Genomic DNA, 22,480 nt, shown 5'->3' with positions numbered 1-22,480 from the left:
CTTAGTTCAGAAGTTCTGCTATCTTGGAAGTATCTTCTCCAACACCACACTGGATGATGAAATCTCCTGTTGCTGGCAAAAGCAAGCTCAACATTTGGCAGGCTCACCCACAGACTTTAGAGAAAGCATGGCGTCTGTCTCAAAACAAAGATCAAAGTCTACCAGGCAGTTGTTCTCTCATCACTTCTCTATGGCTGGGAGGCATGGACAAGCTACTGGTGTCACATAAAGCAACTAGATGCATTCCACCGTTGCTGCTTAAGGTCTATCTGCAACATCAAGTGGCAGGACAAAATCCGTAACACTGAAGTTCTTGCACAGTGCCACAAACCTGGTATTGAGAACATGATCAGAGCTCAGTTTCGCTGGATTGGCCATGTGGTTTACATGGAGGATTCCAGCATACCAAAGGCAGTATTCTACAGCCAGCTGAGCACAGGAACCTGCACCACAGGACGTGCCAAAATGCATTCTGAAAGGCTAACGCGGAGCCTGTAAGTTGGACCCCACTACAATAGGAAAAAACAATGGACAGATCCAAACGGAGAAGTCTCTGTTATCAAGCAATCGCAATATTTGAGGAGAGAGTCAGGACAAGTGAGCATGCTGCAAAGTCAGTGCCTTCACCCAACAGTGTCTTCGCATGTAATATTTGCATCAGATTTGCTCATCAAGATTTGGTTTAACATTATATATGAGACGACACCAACCTAGATGGCAAACAACCAGTCACCTTGCTGAACACACATCCGACGAAGCAACAGGAGAATCCATCATCACTAATGACCGACTGCCCCAAGTCATAGTGTATTATTTAATTATTACAGACTGACTGCTCTGTCACACACTATTATTAGTTAGCTATTACTGTTCCGTCCCATTAGACAATAAACATTTAATTCTCCCAGGACTGTTGCCTTGAGCTTCCTGACTTGTGCCTGCGTAAAGGCTTCGAACAGCACTTAACCTTAATGAGGACCTCCGGGTCTTCAATCTGCGATGGAATATCCGACAATGTGTTGAATATGGATGCTGAATTTTCTGACTGGATGAGCTCCTCTTCCTAAAGAAACAATGAATTTCAGTTTATATAGCATCTCACTACATGCTCCACATATCTCCAAACAGTTACTGACGTGCAGTTAGGGTGCCACTTTTTTTTTTAAGCTCTATCACATGCAGCAATATCACGCAAACAGAAACGAAGGAAGGAATGGGCGGTTGGTGTGCTTTGGTGGTATTTCTTCAGAGGAATGCTGACCATGACATTGAAAGTACTCTCTGATTTTCTACTAACAGCAGCATGGGATCTTTCAGAGACATCAGAGCAAGCTTTGGTTCAATGTCTTAACCAAAAGACAAGACCTCAGCACTCCCGCACTGCCATGCTGCCTCATTGTCAGGTAACACTAAGTACTCAGGTCCTGGAGTGAGATAGAACTCGAGTTGTTCTCTCAGAGTTAAGACTGCTACAAGTGAGCAAGCTGGGACTGAGTGGTCACTTGAGAACATGATGAACAGACTGATGATACTCTTTGGTATAACTTCACTCAGACTGAGTTCCAGAAGTATCGTCAAGTCGAATGCTACTCAGTTCTGTCACATCAATTACTTTCTGAAACACATATTCAAAGCTCGATGCCAATTCACTCCCCAGCATTGGAAAGGGTTTATGATGAGAGTTCCTGACAATATCAATGTTGTGGTTCTTCAAGGCCTCAGACTTCCCGCACACTCCAATTCTCTCCCTACTCAACAATTTCCTCCCATTGAAAGCAGCTTCAGGATGTTAAACCATTATATGGGCAGTTCCTTAGTACACTGATATATGGAAGTAATTTGCATTCCAACTCACCACCACCTTCTCAAGGGCAATTAGGGATGGGCAATAAATGCTGGCCTGGCCAGCGTCACCCACATCCCATGAATGAATAAAAAAAAAACTATCAGTGTGACCAAAGATCAGTGTGGTCTCAGTCCAGTAGGTCACAAGTTCCATTCCCAGCATGTACTAAGGGAGCTATGATTAGTCTGGGCATCCTCGGGACAGGGAGAAGGAAACAAGGCTCCAGCAGCTATCTCATGAGCTCTGCTGGGAAGTACAGGTGTGGAGATATTAGGTGACAATCGAACTGAGCACAACTGTGATTCCCTAGGTTCAATATTTATTTATTTAGAGATACAGCACTGAAACAGGCCCTTCGGCCCACCGAGTCTGTGCCGACCAACAACCACCCATTTATACTAACCCTACAGTAATCCCATATTCCCTACCACCTACCTACACTAGGGGCAATTTACAATGGCCAATTTACCTATCACCTGCAAGTCTTTGGTTGTGGGAGGAAACCGGAGCACCCAGGGAAAACCCACGCGGTCACAGGGAGAACTTGCAAACACCACACAGGCGTTACCCAGAATCGAACCCGGGCCCCTGGAGCTGTGAGGCTGTGGTGCTAACTACTGCACCACTGTGCCACCCACCACTGCGCCGCCCTGCTGACATTCACTGTCAACAACAATCCACAATCTCTATACGGGGCGAGCGTAATGGAACAGGAATGAGCAGGAAGTGGAAGTAGAGACAGAGGAATTAAGCAAAGGCGGGGGCTGATCAAACATAAAGGACAGGAGCTGAATTTCAGAAAGCAGGAGGTGAAGGTTCAGTGACCATCAGTGGAGCTGCAGGATTGGTGGCAGAAGGAGAGTGGGAACCAAGGTCCAGACATTTAGGAGTGTACGAGGATCGAAGGGTGTGAGCTGGGACTGGGCGAGTGTACGAGGATCGAAGGGTGTGAGCTGGGACTGGGCGAGTGTACGAGGATCGAAGGGTGTGAGCTGGGACTGGGCGAGTGTACGAGGATCGAAGGGTGTGAGCTGGGACTGGGCGAGTGTACGAGGATCGAAGGGTGTGAGCTGGGACTGGGCGAGTGTACGAGGATCGAAGGGTGTGAGCTGGGACTGGGCGAGTGTACGAGGATCGAAGGGTGTGAGCTGGGACTGGGCGAGTGTACGAGGATCGAAGGGTGTGAGCTGGGACTGGGCGAGTGTACGAGGATCGAAGGGTGTGAGCTGGGACTGGGCGAGTGTACGAGGATCAAAGGGTGTGAGCTGGGACTGGGCGAGTGTACGAGGATCAAAGGGTGTGAGCTGGGACTGGGCGAGTGTACGAGGATCGAAGGGTGTGAGCTGGGACTGGGCGAGTGTACGAGGATCGAAGGGTGTGAGCTGGGACTGGGCGAGTGTACGAGGATCGAAGGGTGTGAGCTGGGACTGGGCGAGTGTACGAGGATCGAAGGGTGTGAGCTGGGACTGGGCGAGTGTACGAGGATCGAAGGGTGTGAGCTGGGACTGGGCGAGTGTACGAGGATCGAAGGGTGTGAGCTGGGACTGGGCGAGTGTACGAGGATCGAAGGGTGTGAGCTGGGACTGGGCGAGTGTACGAGGATCGAAGGGTGTGAGCTGGGACTGGGCGAGTGTACGAGGATCGAAGGGTGTGAGCTGGGACTGGGCGAGTGTACGAGGATCGAAGGGTGTGAGCTGGGACTGGGCGAGTGTACGAGGATCGAAGGGTGTGAGCTGGGACTGGGCGAGTGTACGAGGATCGAAGGGTGTGAGCTGGGACTGGGCGAGTGTACGAGGATCGAAGGGTGTGAGCTGGGACTGGGCGAGTGTACGAGGATCGAAGGGTGTGAGCTGGGACTGGGCGAGTGTACGAGGATCGAAGGGTGTGAGCTGGGACTGGGCGAGTGTACGAGGATCGAAGGGTGTGAGCTGGGACTGGGCGAGTGTACGAGGATCGAAGGGTGTGAGCTGGGACTGGGCGAGTGTACGAGGATCGAAGGGTGTGAGCTGGGACTGGGCGAGTGTACGAGGATCGAAGGGTGTGAGCTGGGACTGGGCGAGTGTACGAGGATCGAAGGGTGTGAGCTGGGACTGGGCGAGTGTACGAGGATCGAAGGGTGCGAGCTGGGACTGGGCGAGTGTACGAGGATCGAAGGGTGCGAGCTGGGACTGGGCGAGTGTACGAGGATCGAAGGGTGCGAGCTGGGACTGGGCGAGTGTACGAGGATCGAAGGGTGCGAGCTGGGACTGGGCGAGTGTACGAGGATCGAAGGGTGCGAGCTGGGACTGGGCGAGTGTACGAGGATCGAAGGGTGCGAGCTGGGACTGGGCGAGTGTACGAGGATCGAAGGGTGCGAGCTGGGACTGGGCGAGTGTACGAGGATCGAAGGGTGCGAGCTGGTACTAGGCGAGTGTACAAGGATCAGAGGGTGTGAACTGGGACTGGAGGAGTGTACGAGGATTGGAGGGTGTGAGTAAGGACTGGGGGGAGTGTACAAGGATCGAAGGGTGTGAACTGGGACTGGAGGAGTGCACGGGGAACAGAGGGTGTGAGCTGGGACTGGGGGAGTTTGCGACGATCGGAGGGTGCGAGCAGTGACTGGGGGTGTGCAAGAGGATTGAAGAGCTTCGGCTCAGAGTCATTGAACTGGAGTCTGACCCGCAGACACTGCGTCACATCAGAGAGGGGGGAAGTTACCTGGAAACTTCATACCAGGAGGCGGTCCCACCCCTTAGGATAGGGTCTTCTGCTCAGGTCAGGGACAGGAGAGTGTGGTTGCTGCTGAGGCAGGTAAAGGGTCCCAGAGAGCAGGTGTCTCAGTCTTTGTGATTGTCCAACAGGTTTGAGGTTCTTTCAGCTTGTTTGGATGAGAGTGGGGGCTGCAGGGAGGATGAGCAACCTGATCATGGCACAATGATACAGGAAGCCATTCAGGTGGAGGGAGAAAAAAGGAATGTAGTGATAGTAAGGGGCAGTATAGTTAGGGGGATTGACACTGTTCTCTGCAGCAAAGAGCGAGTCCAGACAGCTATGTTGTCTGCCTGGTGCCAGGGTTCAGGACATCTGCTCAGGGCTGGAGAGGAACTTACAGTGGGAGGAGGAGGATCCAGTCATCGTGGTCCATGTAGGATGACATAGGCAGGACAAGGAAAGAGGTTCTGCATCGTCAGTATGAGGAATTAGGCACTAAATTGAGAGAAAGAACCTCAAAAGGTTAAAATCTCTGGATTATTACCTGAACCACCTGCCAAGTGGTGTAGGGCAAATAGGATTAGAGAAGTCAATGCGTGGCTCAAAGACTGGTGTGGTAGAAGTGGGTTCCAGTTCATGTGGCACTGGCACCAGTACTGAGGAAAGCGGTGGCTGTACCGTTGGGACGGTCTCCACCTGAACCGTGCTGAGGCCGGTGTTCTAGTGAGCCGCATAACTAGGGAAGCGGAGAGGGTTTCAAATTGAATAGTGGGGGCAAGGGATCAAATTTGGGAAGATATGGTAAATCAAAGAGCAGAGACAAGGCAAGAGAGGAAGGTATTAATATGGGAAAAGACAAACAGACTGTGACAGGAAGGGACAGAGCATACAAATCTAAGAGTAAATCAACAGATAAGGCTAGAGGTTACAAAAATAATAAAAGGACAAAACTAAAGGTTCTGCATCTGAATGCACATCGCATTTGAAACAAAACAGATGAACTGAAAGCGCAAATAGAAATAAAATAAGTACAATCTGATAGCCATTACAGAGACATGGCTGCAGGATGACATAGATTGGGACCTGAATATTGAAGGGTACATGGCATTTAGGAAGGACAAAACGCTAGGAAAAGGTGGAGGGGTGGCTCTGTTAATTAATGATGGTATTAGGGCAATAGAGAGGGATGACCTAAGTTCAGGAAACCAAGTGGGAGTGGTGTACAGACCACCTAACATTAACCACACTGCAGGACGGGGTATAAAGGAAGAAATAATGGCAGCTTGTCAGAAAGGTACGGTGATAATCATGGGGGATTTTAACCTATAGATATTCTGGAAAAATCAGATGGGCAGAGGTAGCCTAGATTAGAACATAGAATGTTTTCGGGTTAATTTCTTGGAACAGTACGTTCTGGAGCCAACCAGAAGCAGGTTATACTAGAATAAAAGCAAAATACTGCAGATACTGGAAATCAGAAATAAAAACAAGAAATGCTGGAAATACTCAGCAGGTCCGGCAGCATCTGTGGAGAGAGAAACAGAGTTGGCTATACTAGACCTGCTATTGTGCAAAGAGATAGGATTAATTAATAACCTCATAGTTAAGGCGCCTCTAGGTAGCAGCGATCATAATTTTATTCAGTTTGAGGGAGAGAAGAGTGGGTCCACGACTAGTATTTTAAACTTAAAGAGCAATTATGAGGGCAGGAAAGCAGAGCTAGCTGAAGTGAACTGGCAAATTAGGTTAAGGGATAGGTCAATAGAGATGCAGTGGTAGACATTTAAGGGGATATTTCAGAATACACAGAATAGATACATTCCGATGAGAAAGAAAAGTTCCAAAGGGGTGGGGGGGGGGGGGGAGACTCACCATCCGTGGTTAACTAAAACAGTTAAAGATAGTATCAAGCTTAAATAAAAAGCATATAATTGCGCAAAAGATGGGAGGCAGGTCAGAAGATTGGACAGAATATAAAAAACAGCAAAGAATGACTGAAAGATTGATAAGGGAGGTAATATTGAAGTATGACAGAAAGCTAGCTAGAAATATAAGGACAGATAGTAAGAGTTTCTACAGATATTTAAAAAAGAAAAGAGCTAACAAAGTGAACGCCGGTCCTAAAGCAAATAAGCTTGGAGAATTAATAACAGATAATGAGATGACAGATGAATTGTTGCATCAGTCTTCACTACGGAGGATACAAGTAACATCCCAGAATTATCTGCAAGTCAGGAAATGGAAGGGAGGGAGGAACTCAAGAAAATTACCGTCACCAGGGAAGTGCTACTGAACAAATTGTTGGAGCTGTGGGCTGACAAGTCCCGGGTCCTGATGGACATCATCCTAGGGTGTTAAAAGAAGTGGCTAGTGAGATAGTTGATGCCGGAAATACTCAGCAGGTCTGGCAGCATCTGTGGAGAGAGAAGCAGAGTTAACATTTCAGGTCAGTGACCTTTCTTGGGTCCTTCAGCCCCACAACTATCCGAGCTCTCTACATTCTGCACTGCCCCAATTTTAATCGCTCTACCATTGGCAGCCATCAGCTTACGAATCTTTTGGTCACCTGTCCTAATATCGCCATATTTATTTTTTATTTTTATTTAGAGATACAGCACTGAAACAGGCCCTTTGGCCCACCGAGTCTGTGCCGATCAACAACCACCCATTTCTACTAACCCTGCAGTAATCCCATATTCCATACCATCTACCTACACTGGGGGCAATTTACAATGGCCAATTTACCTACCAACCTGCAAGTCTTTGGCTATGGGAGGAAACCGGAGCACCCGGAGGAAACCCACGCGGTCACAGGGAGAACTTGCAAACTCTGCACAGGCAGTACCCAGAATTGAACCCGCGCCCCTGGAGCTGTGAGGCTGCGGTGCTAACCACTGCACCACTGTACCAGATATGCGGTTCAATATCAATTTTGTCTGATTTACACTCCTGTGAAGCACCTTGGGACATTTTACTATGTTAAAGGAATGGTATAAACGCAAGTTGTTAATACTAGGTGGGGTGTGAACTACAGACAGTGTTACAAACAGCAATAAAATAAATGGCCAGATAATGTGTTTTAGCAGTTTATTGAGGAATAAACATTAACCACTACACTGAAACAATTCAACTACTCTTCTTCAAAAAGTGGCGAGGGATGTTTTATGTCCACCTCATTCGAAAGCAGGTACCTCCAACAGTGTAGCTCGCCCTCAGTACTGACCCCCCGACAATGAGGCACTCCCTCAGCATTGAGCCTGACTGTGCAGTGCTCCCTCAGTACTGACCCTATCACAATATGGTGCTCCCTCCCACTGATGATGCTGCATTAACATCTCACACAGAAGAGTGTCAGCAGAGACTCATCGACAGGATTGTGGCTGCCTGCAACGAATTTGGCCTAACCATCAGCCTCAAGAAAACAAACATCATGGGACAGGACGTCAGAAATGCTCCATCCATCAATATCAGCCACCAAGCTCTGGAAGTGGTTCAAGAGTTCGCCTACCTAGGCTCAACTATCACCAGTAACCTGTCTCTCGATGCAGAAATCAACAAGCGCATGGGAAAGGCGTCCACTGCTATGTCCAGACTGGCCAAGAGAGTGTGGGAAAATGGCGCACTGACACGGAACACAAAGGTCAGAGTGTATCAAGCCCGTGTCCTCAGCACCTTGCTCTACGGCAGCGAGGCCTGGACAACGTATGTCAGCCAAGAGCGATGTCTCAACTCATTCCATCTTCGCTGCCTCTGGAGAATCCTTGGCATCAGGTGGCAGGACCCTAGCTCCAACGCAGAAGTCCTCGAGGCGGCCAACATCCCCAGCATATACACCCTACTGAGCCAGAAGCATTTGAGATGCCTTGGCCATGTGAGCCGCATGGAAGATGGCAGGATCCCCAAGGACACATTGTACAGCGAGCTTGCCACTGGTATCAGACCCACCGGCCGTCCATGTCTCCGCTTTAAAGACATCTGCAAACGCGACATGAAGTCCTGTGACATTGATCACAAGTCGTGGGAGTCAGTTGCCAGTGATCGCCAAAGCTGGCGGGCAGCCATAAGGGCGGGGTTAAAGTGTGGTGAGCCAAAGAGACTTAGCAGTTGGCATGAAAAAAGACAGAAGCGCAAGGAGAGACCCAACTGTGTCACAGCCTGACAACCAATTTTATCTGCAGCACCTGTGGAAGAGTCTGTCACTCGAGAATTGGCCTTTATAGCCACTCCAGGCACTGCTTCACAAACCACTGACCACATCTAGGCGCTTACCCATTGTCTCTTGAGATAAGGAGGCCAAAGAGAAGAGTACTGACCCTATGACAGTGCCGCACTCCCTCAGTACCGACCCTCCGACAATGCAATGCTCCGTCAGTACTGATCCTCCGACAGTGCAGTGCTCCCTCAGTACTGATCCTGTAACAATATGGCGCTCCCTCAGCACTGATCCTCCGACAGTGCAGCGTTCCCTCAGTAGTGATCCTCCGACAGCGCAGCGCTCCCTCAGTAGTGACCCTCCGACAGCGCAGCGCTCCCTCAGTAGTGACCCTCCGACAGCGCAGCGCTCCCTCAGTACGGACCCTACGACAGCGCAGCGCTCCCTCAGTACGGACCCTACGACAGCGCAGCGCTCCCTCAGTACGGACCCTACGACAGCGCAGCGCTCCCTCAGTACGGACCCTACGACAGCGCAGCGCTCCCTCAGTACGGACCCTACGACAGCGCAGCGCTCCCTCAGTACGGACCCTACGACAGTGCAGCGCTCCCTCAGTCCTGACCCTACGACAGTGCAGCGCTCCCTCAGTCCTGACCCTACGACAGTGCAGCGCTCCCTCAGTATTCAGCCCAACAGAGGGCCAGTTCTGTGGGAGCACTGTGCTAACAGTGTAGGTGGGGGGAGGTGGGAGGTTGGGGAAGGACAGAAAGAGTATAACTATGGAGGATGGGTGGAGGGGAGAGTCTAGCTGTGGAGACTGTGGGAGAGGAAGAATTTAGAGGAGGATGATGGAAGATTGGAGAATCTAATTGAGAAGGACAGCAGTTAAAGGATGGATTTGTGGTTATGGTATTAAATGTCAACTGGGTCATATGTTGGTTGGACTGGGCAGGTCTGCTTGACTGCCTTGCCTCCAGAACATTCATGCACAACTAGGTTTTTATGAGAATCTACAAGCGTTTTTGTGGGATTCTTTTCTTGCAAGTATTATCAGATTTATTTTCAACAATATTTGGGTCAGTGTTAATTAATCACACCCAGTCCCACAGCATCAGGGTCAGTGCTCAATATTCACCCCCAGTATCAGAGTCAATGCTCAATATTCACCCCCAATATCAGGGTCAATGCTCAATATTCACCCCCAGTATCAGGGTCAGTGTTCAGTCCTACACCCAGTATCAGGGTCAGTGTTCAGTCCTACACCCAGTATCAGGGTCAGTGTTCAGTCCTACACCCAGTATCAGGGTCAGTGCTCAGTCCTACACCCAGTATCAGGGTCAGTGCTCAGTCCTACACCCAGTATCAGGGTCAGTGTTCAGTCCTACACCCAGTATCAGGGTCAGTGCTCAATATTCACCCCCAGTGTCAGAGTCAATGCTCAATATTCACCCCCAGTATCAGGGTCAGTGTTCAGTCCTACACCCAGTATCAGGGTCAGTGTTCAGTCCTACACCCAGTATCAGGGTCAGTGTTCAGTCCTACACCCAGTATCAGGGTCAGTGCTCAATATTCACCCCCAGTGTCAGAGTCAATGCTCAATATTCACCCCCAGTATCAGGGTCAATGCTCAATATTCACCCCCAGTATCAGGGTCAGTGTTCAGTCCTACACCCAGTATCAGGGTCAGTGTTCAGTCCTACACCCAGTATCAGGGTCAGTGCTCAATATTCACCCCCAGTGTCAGAGTCAATGCTCAATATTCACCCCCAGTATCAGGGTCAATGCTCAATATTCACCCCCAGTATCAGGGTCAGTGTTCAGTCCTACACCCAGTATCAGGGTCAGTGTTCAGTCCTACACCCAGTATCAGGGTCAGTGTTCAGTCCTACACCCAGTATCAGGGTCAGTGTTCAGTCCTACACCCAGTATCAGGGTCAGTGCTCAGTCCTACACCCAGTATCAGGGTCAGTGCTCAGTCCTACACCCAGTATCAGGGTCAGTGTTCAGTCCTACACCCAGTATCAGAGTCAATGCTCAATATTCACCCCCAGTATCAGGGTCAATGCTCAATATTCACCCCCAGTATCAGGGTCAATGCTCAATATTCACCCCCAGTATCAGGGTCAGTGCTCAGTATTACAGCATTGATACTGGATCCTACAGCATCTACTACAATCGGCATTTTTAAAAAGCGACCAGTTACTTGAGCTGCCAGTTTGCTCCTTTCACACTCCATGCAGCCCGCTTGGCCTCTGCACACAATCCCCGCCAAGACCCTAGACAACAAGAATTGCTGATGTAAAGGCCCTAATACATGGATGTAGGCATAGTCAGAAGTAGTAGGGATGGGGCTGCACTGCACCTTTCTTCCCAAATCTTTCCTTACTGCCAAATCCCCATAATTGTCTGCGTACCTTCAGCTTGAGCATTCCCAATGTGATCTGGAAAAGGAGAACAGACCCCTCGCAGAAGAATAAGTCCCAGACTCGGAGGAGGATGTTGATGTGTACAACACTGGCAAATGCCGTCAGGAACCAGTGCAGGGTGATCAAGGACAGCTCTGTGGGACAGACAAAACAGGAAGTATTAGAAGATTTTAACTTTCCCCCAAATAAGTGGAGAAATGTAGCAGTGAAAGGGAATGGAACGATATGTGCAGGATTCCTTTCTTATCCAGTAAGTAAAAAGCTCAACAAGGGAGGGAGCAGTAGTAGATCTAGTTATGGGAAATGATAACCAGACAGAAACGAGAAGTAAGCGTTGGGGAACATCAAGGCAATAGCGACCACATAATGTTAAAGGTAAAGACTGAGAAGCATATAATTAAGATAAAGGCCAAGGTAATAAATTGGAAATTTTAAGAGGATGTAATTGGAACTAGGGAAAATAACCTGGAAAAGCTTACTGACAAATACATCAAACAGGAGTGGAAATTATTTAAAATGGTAAACAACAAGAATCCAGGCAAAATATATCCCACCACAAAGTAAGAACAAACTAGTCAATAATGGCAGTGGATGAATAAAAAAAAAAGGACAGAACTATAACTAAATACATTGACAACAAAGGAGAGGATGATAAAAGACATTTTCGGGAGCTAGGAAGGAGACCAGCAAGGAGAACCTCAGATACAGACAATAAAAGAAAAATCTGGATAGGAATAGGGGCACTAAGGGATACACGCAATAAACTCACAGGCAATGATAGAAATATTAATTACTCTGCCTTGGTATGTACCAGGAGACTTCATGGTGGACATGAGATTAGAAGATATTGAAAACAATATAAAGCCATTTAAGACGGAAAGGGATGTACCAAAGCTAAACAAACTTACAAAGGATTAAACCCCCAGTCTGGACAGATTATATCAGTGCATTAAAGAAGTTAAAGAAGTGACAACAGAGGCACAATTACATATATATGAAAATTCATCAGAAAGGGGAATACTGCCAGAAAACAGCTAATGTGATTCCTGTATTTAAAAAGGGAGCTAGAACAAGTCCGGGCAACTAAAGACAAATTAGCATAAGGTCGGTGGTAGGCAAAATAATGAAATATTTAGTCAAAGATGTAACGGAGAAACATCTAGAAACTGAAAATATAATAAACAGTAGTCAGCACAGATTTCAAAAGGAAAGATCCTGCTTGGCCAACCTTATAAAATGTTTAAAGAATAACAAAAAGGGTGGACAAGGGCAATGTACTGGACACAAGGAACAAGTAGCAGAATCGATTGCAAATTGGTAAGAAAATAGAACTTCTTGCAGAACTGGCATATAATTGACAAATGAATTTCAATATAAATATAAGTTACAGATCTTAAAGGAAGACATGTGTCAAGTTACAGACTTGGTATATTCCAACAAGAGGGAAAAGTGGGAAATCCAAGGCCCCATGGATGATGAAAGAGATAGAGAATATGATGAAACAATAAAAAAAAAGAGGGTGTATGATGAAGGTCAGCTGAGTTCTTCAAGCAAGAACCAGGCCAAGTACGATAAGTGGAGAGGGGAGGTGAAGAGGAAAATAAGATCAGCAAAGTGAGAATATGAGAATAGAATGATAGTTAACATAAAAGGAACCCAAAAATCTTCTACTGGCATGTAAATATTAAGAGGTGGGTGGGCCTATTAGAGACAAAGAGGGTGATATATGCTTAGAGGCACAGGGAAAGGCTACAATATTTAATGAGTACTTTGTATCAGTGTTTACTAAGGAAGAGAATGCTGACAAAATGTCAGTGAAGCAGATAGAGGCAATAGATGGCATGAAAACTGACAGGCAGGATCTCATTGAAAGACTGGCTACGCTTAGAGTGGATGTCACCTGGTCCAGATGGCTTGCATACCAGGTTGTTAAAGGTAGTGGGAGTGAAGATAGCGGAAGAGCTTGCCATAATCTTCCAATCTTCCCTAGATACGGGGTATGTGCTAGAGGAGTGGAAAGTGCCAAATGTTCAAGAAAGGGTGTAAGGACATCCCTAATAACTACAGGGCGGCTATTTTGACATCAGTGATAGGTAAGGTTTTGGAAATAATAATCAGGGGGAAAAAAAAATCAAGAGGTTTGAGTTAATTAAGGAGAACCAGCACAGACTTGTAAAAGGCAGATTGTATTTGACTAATTGAATTGAATTTTTGATGAAGTAATGGAGAAGGTTGATGAAGGGAATGCTTTGTAGGTGGCAGGTTACATTGAGAACGTAGTTAGCAAAGCAAATGGGATCTTGGGCATCACAGCGTGCAACAGCAGGGAAGTTATGCTGAACCTTTATAAAGCTCTGGTCAGGTCACATCTAAACAGCATCTAGTTCTGGTCATGACACTATAGAAAGGATGCAGAGGAGATTTACCAGAATGGTTCCAGCGATGAGGGAATTTGGCTACAAGGTTCGTTTGGAGAGCTGGTGTTGTTCTCCTTGCAGCAAAGGGGAGATCTGATAGAAGTCTACAAGATTATAAGGTTTAGATAAGGTAAATAAAGAAAAGCTGTTCCCATTAGCTTTTCTTAGTATAAGGACTAAGGGACACAGATTTAAGGTTTTGGCCAAGAGACATCAGGGATGGTGAGAGTTTTTGGTGGGGGGGGGGGGGGGGGTGCACAATGTGATGAAGGCCATTTTTATGCAGCGAGTGGTAATGATCTGGAACTCTCTGTCTACGAGGATAGTGGAAGCGCAGACAATGATTTCAAAAGGAAATGGGATAGACACTTCAGAGAAATAAACTTGCAGGGCTGAGGATTGAACAGGGGAATGGGATGACTGGATTGCTCTATAGCCAGCCAGCATAGACTTGATGGGTCGAATGGCCTCCTTCTGTGTCATAATAACTAAGTGTGAGGTTGTACATTTTGGTAGGGTGACTAAGAAGGCTGCACACTCCTTGGAAAATAAGTGTCTGTGTAAGTCGGGAGAACAGAGGGAACTGGGGGTACAGATCACTACAAATAGCAATTCAGGTTAATAATAACACCGCAAACAAAGCACTGGAGGGATAGAATTGCAAAGTGGAGAAGTTATGTCAAACTTGGATAGAAACTTGGTTAGACCATCCTTGGAGTACTGTGCACAGTTCCAGTCTTCATATTATACAAAGGATATGGAGGCACTGGAGAAAGTCCAGTGCAAAAAAAGATGTACCATCAGAACTGAGAGGTTATACCTAGCAGGAAAGATTGAAAAGGCTGTGGCTAAAAGGCAAAGGGGTGACCCGATAGAGGTCTTTAAAAATAGGAAAAGGATTTGATTGGGTAGGTGTAGAGACTAAAACTAGGGGCCATAATATAAAACAGTTAAATCAATAGGGAACCAAGGAGAAATCCAGAGAGTGCTTAGAATGCAGAACTCAGTACCACAAGGAGTAGTTGAGGCAACAAGCACAGATACATTTAAGGGGAAGCTAGATACACATATGAGGGAGAAAGGAATAGAAGGATATGTAGATAGGGTTAGGTGAAGAAAGGTGGGTGGAGTATAAACACTGGTATTGGCCGAATGGCCTGTTTCTGTGCTGTAAATACTTAGTAATACAATGCAAGAAAGAAGTGGTCACATTGCATCAAACAGCAAGTGCACATGTCCATCCAGCCATGGCAGCTCCAGCCATAATGGCTTACACTATTCCAGGGTATTTTCACCAACACTGTTGCATTAGGAATGTAATTGCCCAGTATCAGGATTCAGATCATGCACTGGATTCAAAAGTGATAGCGCCATTAAAAAGGCCAACAGCATTTTATAAACAGGGGCATCGAGGGAGGTGATGTGATGTGAATGAACACTGGGATCTTTCGCCAACATTAGGATACAGAGAGATGGAGCAAAGTGCAGATCATACGCACTAAAATCCCCAACAATCCATTACAGGATGGCTTTTACCCACTCACCAAAAAACAAAAATAGCAACTTATAACTGAGGAACAGTGGCTCGAAAGAGCTCTATGGTTATTTACTTATTCAGGAGGAGGACTTTCAAAACATATTAAATAAAAATAACCGAGGAACAGCAACCCACCTGTTCCGTCATTCACTTACATCACATCTGATCCGTATCTTAACTCCATGGTTCCAGATCTCTCAATACCCTTGCCCAACAAAAATCCATCAATCTCATTTTTGAAATATTCAACTGACCTCCAGCCTCAACAGCTTTCTGGGGAGACAGTTCCAGATTTCCACTACCTTTTGTGTGGAAAAGTGTTCCCAGACATCACCCCTGAATGACCCAGCTCCAGTTTTAAGATTAGGCCCCTTGTTCTGGACTCTCCCAACCAAAGGAAAGAGTTTCTTTTTATCTGCCATATCAATTCTTATCATCTCAAACACTTCAATTAGATCACCCTCTATATTCAAAGGAATATAAGCCTAGACTACACAACCTGCCCCCATAATTTAACCCTTTTAGCCCTAATATTATTCTGGTGAATCTGTGGTGGACCCCTCCAGTCAATAATATCCTTCCCGAGGTGCAGTGCCCAGACTGAATGCACTACTTAGATTGGGTCTAACCAGAGCTTTATATAACTGTAGCATAACTTCCAACCCTCTATATCCCAACCTTCTTGATATACAGCCAACAATCGTTTTAACATTTGAAAAAAAAATGTATCTATCCACTATGTTTTAGTGATTTCCAAGATGACACTTAATTGAATGGCAATTTAAGCATTGTACACGGGAGCAAAGGGACATTGATAGATTAAATGAGTGGACAAAACTGTGGCAGATGGAGTTCAATATTGGGAAGTGTGAGGTCATTCACTATGGACCAAAGAAAGATAGATCAGAATATTTTCTAAATGGTGAGAAGCTCGGAACTGTGGAGGAGCAGACAGATTTAGGGTTCCAAGTACAGAAATCACTAAAAGCTAGTGGACAGGTTCTGGAATGTTGGCCTTTATCTCAAGGGGGTTGGAATAGAAAAGAGTGGAAGTTATGCTACAGTTGTATAAAGCTCTGGTTAGACTCCATTTGGGCATTCAGTTCTGGGCACCACACTTCGGGAAGGATATACTGGCTTTGGAGAGAGCACAGCAAAGATTCACCAGGGCTAAAAGGGTTAAATTATGAGGACAGGTTGCATTGACAAAGCTTGTATTCCCTTGAATATAGAAGAGTAAGGGGTGATTTAACTGGGGTGTTTTAGATAATCAAAGGAGTTGATACGGTAGATAGAAACTACTTCCTTTAGAGGGAGAGTCCAGAAATAGGGGGCATAACCTTAAAATTAGAGCTAAGCCTTTGAGGGATTATGTCAGGAAGCATTTCTTTACATCAAGGTTACTGGAAATTAGGAAGAGAGGAAAATAAAATCAGCCAGTGCGTTCCAGCTGATGAGTATGAAGTGACACCTGCTGGAAAGTGAATGCGCGAAGACAGCAACGAGCCCAATCCCCTGCCAACACTCACCATCGTGAGCCAAGTATAGGAGGGCAACCAGCACTATGTAACCTGCATCCCATAAAGAGTTAACAGCAAAGGAGAACTGGAAAATATAACTTGACCAAGTAACCCATGAGAGCGAGGATCAAGCTTCGGATAAACGCAGATGATTTATGGACTAACCAGCTTTCCATACAAGAAACACATCAGTGCACGATTACAAGCTCCAACATGCTACAGCACAGAGTGGTCAGACACACACCCTCAACCATACTCTTAATAAGGCACGTCCCACAGAGAGTTGGGAAGTGTAAGATGGAACCCATCCCTGGTCATTCCTGTACTCTTCCTAATTTATAAAGGACAAGAGAGGTACCTGCAAGCTTGCCCAGTACTGTGTGCATGATTAGGGAGACGAAGTGAACAACCCACACCATCATCAATCTGCCAAGTGACGACTGTCTGACTGATCGAAAGGCCACCACTTCTCTTACCGATATCATGTTCCTGCAGAAGTTTGTCGAGTCGGGGAATGTACTGTACGATCAGGTGACGCAGGACTCTCTGGTCTGTCTGCACACCCAGCAGTGTGGTGCTGAAGTACGAAGGAGGAACCAGGTCCTCAATAATGGCACACATCATCCAGAAAGCATCCTCCTCCTCCAGGAACAGCAGCAGACAAGCTGCAACCTGCCACAAGAAAAGCGAGAATTACACCGGAGTTCACCACTGCACATCATCGGACTCGATGGACCAGGAACCCAGGCTGCAGGTCCAGTCCAGGCCAGGCCATTCCTTCAACAGTGCCCCTCACCCTGTAGCGTATTTTGCTGATTCTCAACCTAAATCGGACAGATTACCAAAGTCACCACTGAAACTGAAGAAACTGATACCAACAACCAGTGCGCCTGCAACGCAGCAACGGCTGGCGCAGGGAGCAGTGACACCAATTGTGAGGAATATGCACCTCTATCTATCCATCCATTCATTCATTCACTGCAGAGCAACTCACCCTTTCCTCACTGCAGTGAACTAGCAGACAAACTAATCATCTTGCCCAAACTACTGGATGGTTGTGTTGTCCCATACTTGCTGTGATAGAGACTGACAGTTCCACCCCACCCCACTCCAGCACCCCCAACCTCACCACTGGAAGGGGGATGTAAAGCAGTTAGACAAAGTTTGAGAAGGAAGCTACCTCAGAGTTCAGAAGTACTTTGGCACAGTGAACAAACACATTGTGCGGTGACCGATTACTTTAAGCAATCACCCAATAAAAAAAACGTCTAACTGACCTTCAGCCCACAGGATTACAGCTGCAGGGTGGGACAGTGGTGCTGGGTGGGGGGGAACAAGGCACAGCATCACACAATCAGTATGGTGTAGGACCATATGTGCATTTGAAATGGGCCTCCTAACTGACTCTGGGGGTGGCTCCAGTCAATGGTACAGCTGGGAAAGCAGCGACGGTGGTAATGGCGTGGGAGGTCGCTGCCCATTTTTGGAGCTGTCATTCAGTTTCCACTGGGCAGGAACCTGGGATTCACTCCATGGGTGCTTCAGAAAGTAGTCAGGACAAAGCACCTTTCACTACTAGAGGCAGTAGACTGAGGCTGTCAAGGTACCAAGCCCAGATACACAGTGTACATTGCCCAAATGAACACCTGAAGGTGAAACCTTGGATTAAACTGTATCCCTCAGATTGGTCAGCTGCCTGAATAGGTGTGAAAAGGGGTTTTATCTTGTGGAGTTAAATGTATAAAAGATTCAATTTTTATTAAAAAAGGACCAAAATTAGATGAATGCACCCTGTTTATTGCTATCCGCTTACTATTTACACGCCAGTAGATGATTTTTGAATTGTCATGTTAGCTACCATTCTATTCTCATATCTCACTTTGCCAGTCTCGTTTTCCTCTTCACCTCCCCTCTCAACTTATTGTATTTGGCCTGGTTCTCGCTTGAAGACAGGCACCATACACCCTTTTTAAAAAAAAAATGTTTTATCATATTCTCTAACTCCCTCACCATCCAAGCTGTGGTTCCTCTGCCTTTCCTCTTTGTTGGAATGTGTCTAGCCTGTACCTGAAATATCTCCTCCTTAAAGATCACCCATTGTTCTGTTAGTTTTTCCTGTCAGTCTTTGGTTCCATTTTACTCTGGCTAGATTCCCTCTCTTCCCATTGAAGTTTGCCCTCTTCCCATTTAGGAACTGGGGAAGAGTTCAGGAAGTTGTGGGTAAGCTAGTGTAGTGGTTATCTTACTGGACTCATAATTCAGGGACAGAGAAGCAAATCTGCAGGGAAATCACAGAGATGGCCAAGAACTACAGAGGGGTGATATTGGGGAGTTTAGTTACTCAAATATCGATTGGCATACTGTTAGAATAAAGGGTAACGAGGGGGAGGAATTTCTGAAATGTGTTTAGGAGAACCTCCTTGATCAGTACATTCTCGGCCTAACTAGGAAGGAGGCATTGCTGGATCTGATTCTGGAGAATGACGTACACCCAATGCCTGTTGGGAAACATTTAGCTAAGAGTGATCAGCATATCGTAAGGTTGAGATTAGCCATGGCGAAGAGTAAGGAACAATCTAAAGTAGAATTCCTAAATAGGAAGAGAACTAACTTCAATGGGAAGAGATGGGATACAGCCAGAGTAAAATGGAACCAAAGACTGATAGGAAAAACTGTAAGAGAACAATGGGTGATCTTTAAGGAGGAGATATTTCAGGTACAGGCTAGGCACATTCCAACAAAGGGGAAAGGCAGAGGAACCACAGATTGGGCTCCTTGGGTGGTGAGTGAATTAGAGAATATGATAAAACATAAAAAAGAGGGTGTATGGTGCCTGTCTTCAAGCGAGAACCAGGCCAAATACAGTAAGTTGAGAGGGGAAGTGAAAAGGAAAACAAGACTGGCAAAGAGAATAGAATGGTAGCCAACATAAAAGGCAACTCAAAAATCATCTACTGGCATGTAAATAGTAAGCGGATAGCAATAAACAGGGTGGTTCCATTAGGGACAAAAATGGTGATTTATGCTTAGGGGCGCAGGGAAAGGCTAGAATACTTAAGTACTTAAATGGTATAGCGAACAAAGAACAGTACAGCACAGGAACAGGCCATTCGGCCCTCCAAGCCTGCGCCGATCTTGATGCCTGTCTAAACTAACATCTTCTGCACTTCCGGGGCCCATATCCCTCTATTCCCTTCCCTTTGCATCAGTCTTTACTAAGGAAGTCGACATAAGGAGGGAGGAAGTGTTGGGTATTCTAAAAGGCATTAAGGTGGACAAGTCCCCAGGTCCAGATGGGATCTATCCCAGGTTACTGAGGGAAGCGAGAGAGGAAATAGCTGGGGCCTTAACAGATATCTTTGCAGCATCCTTAAACACGGGTGAGGTCCCGGAGGACTGGAGAATTGCTAATGTTGTCCCCTTGTTTAAGAAGGGTAGCAGGGATAATCCAGGTAATTATAGACCGGTGAGCCTGACGTCAGTGGGAGGGAAGCTGCTGGAGAAGATACTGAGGGATAGGATCTATTCCCATTTGGAAGAAAATGGGTTTATCAGTGATAGGCAACATGGTTTTGTGTAGGGAAGGTCATGTCTTACCAACTTAATAGAATTCTTTGAGGAAGTGACAAAGTTGATTGATGAGGGAAGGGCTGTAGATGTCATATACATGGACTTCAGTAAGGCGTTCGATAAGGTTCCCCATGGTAGGCTGATGGAGAAAGTGAAGGCGCATGGGGTCCAAGGTGTACTAGCTAGATGGATAAAGAACTGGCTGGGCAACAGGAGACAGAGAGTAGCAGTGGAAGGGAGTTTCTCAAAATGGAGACGTGTAACCAGTGGTGTTCCACAGGGATCCGTGCTGGGACCACTGTTGTTTGTGATATACATAAATGATTTGGAGGAAAGTATAGGTGGTCTGATTAGCAAGTTTGCAGACGACACTAAGATTGGTGGAGTAGCAGATAGTGAAGGGGACTGTCAGAGAATACAGCAGAATATAGATAGATTGGAGAGTTGGGCAGAGAAATGGCAGATGGAGTTCAATCAGGGCAAATGCGAGGTGATGCATTTTGGAAGATCCAATTCAAGAGTGAACTATACAATAAATGGAAAAGTCCTGGGAAAAATTGATGTACAGAGAGATTTGGGTGTTCAGGTCCACTGTTCCCCGAAGGTGGCAACGCAGGTCAATAGAGTGGTCAAGAAGGCATACGGCATGCTTTCCTTCATCGGACGGGGTATTGAGTACAAGAGTTGGCAGGTCATGTTACAGTTGTATAGGACTTTGGTTCGGCCACATTTGGAATACTGCGTGCAGTTCTGGTCGCCACATTACCAAAAGGATGTAGATGCTTTGGAGAGGGTGCAGAGGAGGTTCACCAGGATGTTGCCTGGTATGGAGGGCACTAGCTATGAAGAGAGGTTGAGTAGATTAGGATTATTTTCATTAGAAAGACGGAGGTTGAGGGGGGACCTGATTGAGGTGTACAAAATCATGAGAGGTATAGACAGGTTGGATAGCAAGAAGCTTTTTCCCCCAGAGTGGGGGATTCAATTACTAGGGGACACGAGCTCAAAGTGAAAGGGGATAAGTTTAGGGGGGATATGCATGGAAAGTTCTTTACGCAGAGGGTGGTGGGTGCCTGGAACGCGTTGCCAGCGGAGGTGGTAGACGCAGGCACGATAGCGTCTTTTAAGATGTATCTAGACAGATACATGAATGGGCAGGAAGTAAAGAGATACAGACCCTTAGAAAATAGGCGACAGGTTTAGATAGAGGATCTGGATCGGCGTAGGCTTGGAGGGCCGGAGGGCCTGTTCCTGTGCTGTAATTTTCTTTGTTCTTTGAAGATGGTAGAGGTAATAGATAGGGTGAAAATTGGCAGACAGGATGCACTGGAAAGCTGGCTATGCTTAGAGTGGATAAGTTACCTGGTCTGGATGGCTTGCATCCCAGGTTGCTAAAGGAAGTGTGGAGTGAAGACAGTGAAAGGACTTCCCATAATCTTCCAATCTTCCCTAGATATGGGGTAGGAAAGTTGCAAATGTGACATCCTTATTCAAAGCAGGGTGTAAGGCCATTGCTAGAAACTACAGGGTGGGCAGTTTAACATCAATGATGGGTAAGGTTTTAGAAATATCAGGGGAAAAAATTAACAGGCACTTGGAGAGGTTTGAGTTAATTAGGGAGAACCAGCACAGATTTGTAAAAGGCAGATCATGTTTGACTAATCTAATTGAATTTTTTGATGAAGATAAGGTGGATGAAGGGAATGCAATGGATGTTATATATATAGATTTTAAGAAAGTGTTTGACAAAGTACCATATAAAAGGGTGGTTAACAAAATTGAAGCTCATGTGAAAGGAGGGTCAGTGTCAGCTTGAGGAAAAAAAACTGGCTTAAGGACAGAGAACAGCAAGTGTTGGTAAATGGACATCTTTCAGACTGGAGGATGGTAGACAGTGGTGTTCTCCAAAGGTCAGTGCTGGGGCCACTGCTTAATATAAAGATGACTTGTATGTTGGAATACTGTGTAAAATCTCCAAATTTGTTGATGGTACCATACCTGGAGGTGTGGCAAACAGTGAGGATGATTCCAATCGATTGCAACAGGACATAGATCGGCTCGCAGAGTGGGCAGAGAGGTGGCAAATGGAATTTAATAGAGAAATCTGAGATCATGCATTTTAGAAGAGTCAGGGAGAGGGAATATAGACTTTATGGCATAGTTCTAAAGAGTGTGCAGGGACAGGTTCATGTGCATAGATCTTTGAAGGTGGCACAACATATTAAGAGTAATCAGCAAAGCATATGGGATCTTGGGCTTCAAGCTGAACCTTTATAAACCTCTCGTTAGGCCACAATGAGAGTACCGCGACCAGTTCTGG

General features: G+C 46.3%; 1 protein-coding gene across 1 annotated transcript in view; it reads right to left on the bottom strand.

Moving 5' to 3' along the window:
* Positions 1-22,480, bottom strand: part of sgsm3 (small G protein signaling modulator 3) — a 291,927-nt gene that overhangs the window by 201,843 nt on the left and 67,604 nt on the right. The window contains exons 8-10 of the mRNA XM_068019899.1: positions 17,067-17,262; positions 11,105-11,250; positions 968-1,063 (exon numbers count right to left, since the gene is read on the bottom strand). Of these exons, the coding sequence (XP_067876000.1) occupies positions 968-1,063; positions 11,105-11,250; positions 17,067-17,262 (438 nt within the window). The remainder of the gene's footprint in view (positions 1-967; positions 1,064-11,104; positions 11,251-17,066; positions 17,263-22,480) is intronic.

The sequence above is a fragment of the Heterodontus francisci genome, chromosome 41, assembly GCF_036365525.1.
Source record: "Heterodontus francisci isolate sHetFra1 chromosome 41, sHetFra1.hap1, whole genome shotgun sequence".
Taxonomy (NCBI): Eukaryota; Metazoa; Chordata; class Chondrichthyes; order Heterodontiformes; family Heterodontidae; genus Heterodontus; species Heterodontus francisci.
Note: the sequence above shows the minus strand (reverse complement) of the source record. Positions and strands in the feature narration are given on the sequence as shown.